Genomic DNA, 6,193 nt, shown 5'->3' with positions numbered 1-6,193 from the left:
ATGGGGTTCCGAGATTTGGTGGCCTTTAACAGAGCTCTTTTGGCAAAACAAGCATGGAGGTTGATAAAGTTTCCAGATTCTCTAGTTGCTCGGGTTTTGAAGGGTAGGTATTTTCAACACAAGGATTTTTTGGAGATAAATGTGTCGTGCAATGCCTCTTATGTGTGGAGGTCGATTTGTTGGGGAGGTGGGCTGTTGAAAGGAGGTTTAAGGTGGAAGATTGGAGATGGAAAGAGGGTGAAAGCCTTTACTGATTCTTGGATTCCAATTGAGGCTGGGCGACCAAGGCAACGGGACGATGCCGCTGATTCGTCGACCGCTGTGGCTGATTTGTTTAAGGCAGACGGGGAATGGGATGCTGATAAACTGGAGAATTTGTTTTTGCCCTATGAAGTGTCGTCGATTTTGTCTATAGCCAGAAAACGTGAGATTGGGGTTGATACCAGATATTGGAAATTCGATGAGAATGGAAGGTATTCGGTGAAATCTGGTTACCTCTTTGAAGTGGGTTTTTATACAACCCAGGAGTCTTCTACTTCTACAGATCAGAAGTGTTGGTGGAGTCGGATTTGGCGTGCAAATATCCCACCGAAAATTCGTATATTTATGTGGAGGGCGGTGAACGATCTTATTGCGGTGGATGATAATCTCCGTCGACGACATATTCCTTGCTCTGGAATCTGCTCTTGGTGTCTACGTGATTGGGGTTCTACTACGCATTGCTTACTTTTTTGTGATCGAACTAGGAATGCTTGGAAAAAGACTCAATGGTGGCTGGTTCTTAAGAGCAAGAAGTCTCTGAATCTTGAAGATATTTGCAGAGTTGTGGGAGATGTTTTTGATGATGAAAGCTTCGACCTTTTTTGTGTGATGTTGTGGTGGACGTGGAAATGGCTCTGTAAGGTTAAGCATGAAGAAGGTTACAGGGAGGAGCTCGAGCTGGTAGATAATTGCGTGGGATACCTTCATTCCTTTAAGGATTCACATCGCAAAGTAGCTGTTCTTGATGCTTTATTACCTAAGGAAGGTGAAAGCAAGTGGAGACCACCGCCCAAAGGTATGTTTCGGTTGGATACTGACGTAGCTTTGCATGTGGATAGTAATACTATGGGGGTGGGCTTTTTAGTTCGTGATTCTTCCGGGAATATTATTGCTGCAGCGGCGCACAAAGTGAGTAGGACTGATACAGTTTTGATGGGGGAGCTATCTGCTATGGTGCTCGGGATTGGTTGTTGTTTGGATAATGATATTGGTCCTCTGGTGGTGTATACCGATTCCCTGTTGGCAGTACATGTTGTTCATGAGGATTCGAGAGGGATGGATTCTCTTAGTGATGAGCTGTTTGAGGTTTTTATGCATGCTAAAGAGCATATTGTTTTTCGTTTTTGCCATGCCCGTAGGGAAGCTAATAGGGCGGCACATTGTTTGGCGAATTTCGCCATGTCTTCTTCTGGTGTAATGATCTGGAAGTCGAGTTTTCCAACTTGGCTTTCGGATATTGCTCGTCGTGATTTAATATAAGCTCTTCTTCACTCTCAAAAAAAAAAAAAAAAAAATCAACTTGTTGGAACAAAATTATCTACCCTAGAAAATATGTAAAAAGAGTGAAAGAAGAATAAAAATGTATATATATTCTATCATTTTCCATCAAAGAGAGAACTCATCGATAAAGATAAGGGATTAGGGGAAGAAGGTGATATAGAGGAAGAAGATTGAGTTGGGAAATTTGGATGGATTAATCAATGTAATTAATTGTGATTTTTTTTTCTTTGAGCCAAAATATTAAAATACTATAAATTATGCTTCTGTTCAAAATTTTGGAAACGGTGCCTTTGTTATTATTTCCTTATAAAGGATGATCAATAATTTTTTGGAAACAATATTTGATTTTTAATATTTTTATTTAATTTTTGAAATGTATCATTAGTATGTTTATGCTACATTACTTATTATACATATATATTGGTAATACTGTAATAGCATGAAATACAAGATAAAAAATGATAAGAGATTGGACTTATATCTGTTTTATTTTCAATTTTTGAAAAGTTGTGTCTTTTTATTTTGTTGTTGAGTGCTTCTTTTTCTAAGTTTTTTTTATTAGGGGGGCACTAGTTGATTTAGCGTAGGACAAAGGAGTCTATTTCAAAAAATAAGTGCTCAAAATAAGTGAAAAAAAAGATATATGTATACTTGTATAGAGAATTAAATTTTGTAAGCTATTTCATTACTCTTGGGCTAGTGAAACATAAAATTCAGAAGCCCAGGCGATTGGTTTTAGAAACAATTTCAGATAAGTTGTTTAATTATGAGCCCATATACAAAATAAAATGAAATAAAACAAGGGTGATTTCATACATAGCTATCATTTTACTCAATATAGTCTCATGTTGAAAAAAAAATATTAATAAAAATATTATATTGTCAGTTTCAAAGAAAAGTTATTATATTGTCCTTATTATTATAGTCCCAAATTAAATTTAAAAGAAAAACCAATTTCATCATTATTTTATCTATACTAATATAAAAGTATTTTAAGCACAAAATATAGATTGCACGTCTATTATATCTCCATTACATGTTTAATTTTAATGGTGTTTATGAAAATTATATATTATATATTTAGAAGGGTATATTAATCAATTCATTAAATATTAAAATACTAAAAAATATATTAATTAAACTCTTTTTAAAATCATGAAAAAGATAATTATATTATAGAATCTTACTACTTAACTAGATAAATGAAAATAACATTAAATCACTATTATATAAATATTTAAATATTTTCAGATTAATAAAGCTAGTGGATGAGAAGCAGCTATAGCGGGTTGGCTGCGATATTTTGGATATATGTCAAAGTCCGTCGTGTACCTTGAATATGTCAAATTTTGAAATAGAATATCTAACTTATATTATCTATTATTATATAATATTATATTCCTTCCGTCCACTAATTCAAGGCCTAAGAGAGGAAACACGGGTTTTAAGAAAAAAGTATATTTTTATTAGTTGAGTGGAGAAAGGGACCCACATTTTATTAAAGTCAAAGCAAAAAGGTATGAATTGAGTGGAGAAAGTGTACTTTTGTGATTAAAATATGAATAAATACTTACAAAAAATAGATAGACCTTGAATTGGTGGACGGACCAAAGGCAAGTAGGCCTTGAATTAATGGACGGAGGGAGTCTTCGTCCTCATAAAAAGTATCCAATTTGTCATTTTTTGTCCATCCTCATAAAATGCATCCAGTCTATTTTTGGTAAGTTTTCTACTCACAATATAGTGGGAATTTATTAAAATAAAATTTTATTAAAAAGAAAAAAGAAAAACGAACCTAAACCCTTGAAAGCACAGGAAGCAGACTAAGGGTCAAGTCTCATTAAAACCTCAGGATGAGAGGAAAAAGGGTACTCGTCTATGAAAACAATATAGTGGGACCCTTACTCCACTACAACGCATTTTCAAATACTTCATTAAAACCCGTGCCACTTAGAAGTGGGTACTTTTTATAAGGACGGATGGAGTATTAATTATGGTTAGATTTAACGACCGTTCGATTTCGGTCGTTAAAGGCCGCATGATGCCCGAAGCTGCGACGCCCTTTGCCGGTCGTAAATTCGGTCGTTAGCGCCGCCTTTTCTTGTAGTGTTATTTATCACTTGATTGAGAGTGCATATAGTTGGTCCCTCTTAGACGATTGACCAAAGTCCTCATGAATATGTTGTGCTATGCTAATTTTATGAGCGAGCTGATCGGTAAACTCTTTTAGATTTAATTTTGTTGGTTCGAATATTTTAAAAGGTCGAAATTATTAATAAAATCAAATGTATAGATTTAATTAAGCAGCAACCATTCATGCCCTATACATCAGTTGAAGTTGAAAGAGGATAAATAATAATAATAATAATAATAATAATAATAATAATAATAATAATAATAATAATAATAATAATAATAATAATAATAATAATAATAATAATAATAATAATAATAATAATAATGTATCGAAGGTGATGAACAACAGTACAGAAGCAATGATGCCCAAATTAAAAGTAAAAGAAATTAAAAACAAATATGCATTATATTTTATTATAGCTAAAAAGGGATCGATGATTGTTCATGATATGATATTTATGCTCATACATTCCATCGAGAGATCCGATCAGAGAAAGAGTAGATGAGGAAATTCACAAAATAAGTTTGGGTACAAAATGAAATAAAAAAAAAAAAGGAAGCTGGAAAACCCTAGCAAACATTCATTCCCACCACGCCCTCATGAAATCAAATTCATGAAGATCAGAGGAGAGGAGAGACAATGTTGCTTAGAAGCCCGGTGGCCTGTGGGCGATGAAACTGATGATCTGCACCTGACGAACGTTGTCGAATCCGATGATTCTGATGAAGGCGTTGGGGTGAAGAGTGGAGCACTCGTCCAACTCCTTGAGCACCTGCACGGGGTCAGTGCAGCCAAACATGGGCAGCTTCCACATTGTCCAGTACCTTCCATCGTAGTATCCTGGAGATCTGTTGTTGAACCGGGATATGAATCCATCCTTCAACTCGAACTCCAGGCAAGGAATGAGATTCTTGCGGATCAGGTATTCAACTTCCTTCAACAGTTGCTCCCTTGATAGAGGGGGCAAGTACGACAACGTCTCGAACTTCTTCAGTCCCTCCGTCGGCCACACCTACAAATCATCATCATTTTTACAATATTACTTTGCTTTCTTTACTTTCTCAATCGGCATTAGGGTTCAAATTATTCAAACCTGCATGCACGAGACTCTGCCGCCGTTGCTGGCGATGCTGGTGATGTCGGCGCTCTTGCGGCTGCCGGGGAAGGCGGAGACGGACTTGAGGCCGGTGAAAGGAGCCACCATGCTGGCTTGAGCAGGGGTGACGGTGGCAGCGGTGGAGAGCATTGAGGAAGCCATTTTTTTCTCTCAGTTAACTCAATGTGTGTGATGGTTGGTTGCCCCCACCCTTTATAATGCGATGCAGCGCTGCTTTGTAATTGGTGATTGCGGATTTGCATCGGAGGGCTGTGGGTTGCATGTTGGGGAGTGGCGCTGGATGTGGGCCGTTGGATGTCATGTCCGTTTTGCGACCACATAGATGGATCAGTGCCTTATCGCTTGGCACCATGACCAAAGCGCCACGTGGCGCTAATCTTATCTGCTGTGGATGGGCGCGACTTTGAGTTTTGAGGTTGAGCACTGCAAATGCAGCACAGCCCTTCGTATCAACATCACTATTTTACTTTCTTTTAGATTAGAATTTGAATTACATAGATATTTTTTTGTTTTTGGAATTGATGGAAATTACGTTTATGTCCACATTTGAAATTCTGAACGTTAATGATGTGATGGGATTTCAGAAATTTCAGTTGTTTCATAGGATAATTAAGATGTTCCATGTCTCTACTGGTTTGATTTTCCATATGATTGTATTAATTTCATCACTTTTTCAACTTTCTTAGTTTTCGTGCCGAGCACCAAGTGTGAACCTTGTTTCGTGGACGGAGGGAGGAGTAATAGTTATTGTATCATGTGTTTGGTCATCCTTATAAATTAAACTTTTGAGATCACTTTTACTATATATTGACTCATGAGATAGCAATGTAGAGTTAACTAGCTATGACCTAACATAAATTTTGGTAGGTAAATTCATATATTCTGGTAGCTGTAAAGAGACTGCATATATGTCTCTTGTTTATGTTTACAAGAAATTTCAGTTGTTTCATAGGATAACATAAATTAAGATGTTTATATCAACAATGGTTTGTTGTGGGCTAGTTGGTGATTGATATTTGATAGTAGAAAGTTAATTTCTTATTAGATTTGAGAAACGGAAAAAACAATTATATTGAAGCTAATTGGTGTTTGATGATAGGAGTAATCTCAAAGAATATTAGTATTGTTGTCATTACAATTAAATTTGGGTTTGAGAAGCAGGTGCCATTGCCGGTATAAAATTAAAGATTCAAATTAATATGATATACTTCTTCAAATTCTATTGGACAATGTACATATCGTGTTTTCTCTCGACAAAGAGTAGCATTGTTTTTTTATACTATGTTTTTAGAGTTTCTTATATATATATTGTACTTTTAACTATACAATTTTCCAAATTTTAAGTTGATAAGTTTACAGTATTTTATTTGTGGGTATTCAATATAATTAATATGTAA

General features: G+C 35.7%; 1 protein-coding gene across 1 annotated transcript; it reads right to left on the bottom strand.

Annotated features, from left to right (window-relative positions):
• Positions 1-4,065: 4,065 nt before the first annotated feature.
• LOC131020307 (ribulose bisphosphate carboxylase small subunit, chloroplastic-like) lies at positions 4,066-5,406 on the bottom strand. The gene is made up of 2 exons (XM_057949038.1): positions 4,773-5,406; positions 4,066-4,691 (listed from the first exon to the last, which is right to left on the bottom strand). Exons 1-2 carry the CDS (start codon positions 4,935-4,937, stop codon positions 4,326-4,328), a joined length of 531 nt encoding a protein of 176 aa, XP_057805021.1. The 5' UTR covers positions 4,938-5,406; the 3' UTR covers positions 4,066-4,325.
• Between the last annotated feature and the right edge of the window lie 787 nt (positions 5,407-6,193).

This window comes from Salvia miltiorrhiza, chromosome 4 (genome assembly GCF_028751815.1).
Source record: "Salvia miltiorrhiza cultivar Shanhuang (shh) chromosome 4, IMPLAD_Smil_shh, whole genome shotgun sequence".
Classification (NCBI taxonomy): Eukaryota; Viridiplantae; Streptophyta; class Magnoliopsida; order Lamiales; family Lamiaceae; genus Salvia; species Salvia miltiorrhiza.
Note: the sequence above shows the minus strand (reverse complement) of the source record. Positions and strands in the feature narration are given on the sequence as shown.

Excerpts from the sequence above, each read along its gene's own strand:
- LOC131020307 (XM_057949038.1), bottom strand. The coding sequence starts at position 4,937 with ATGGCTTCCTCAATGCTCTCCACCGCTGCCACCGTCACCCCTGCTCAA. Across the intron at positions 4,692-4,772 it reads GCAGAGTCTCGTGCATGCAG|GTGTGGCCGACGGAGGGACT; the intron begins GTTTGAATAATT and ends GATGATTTGTAG.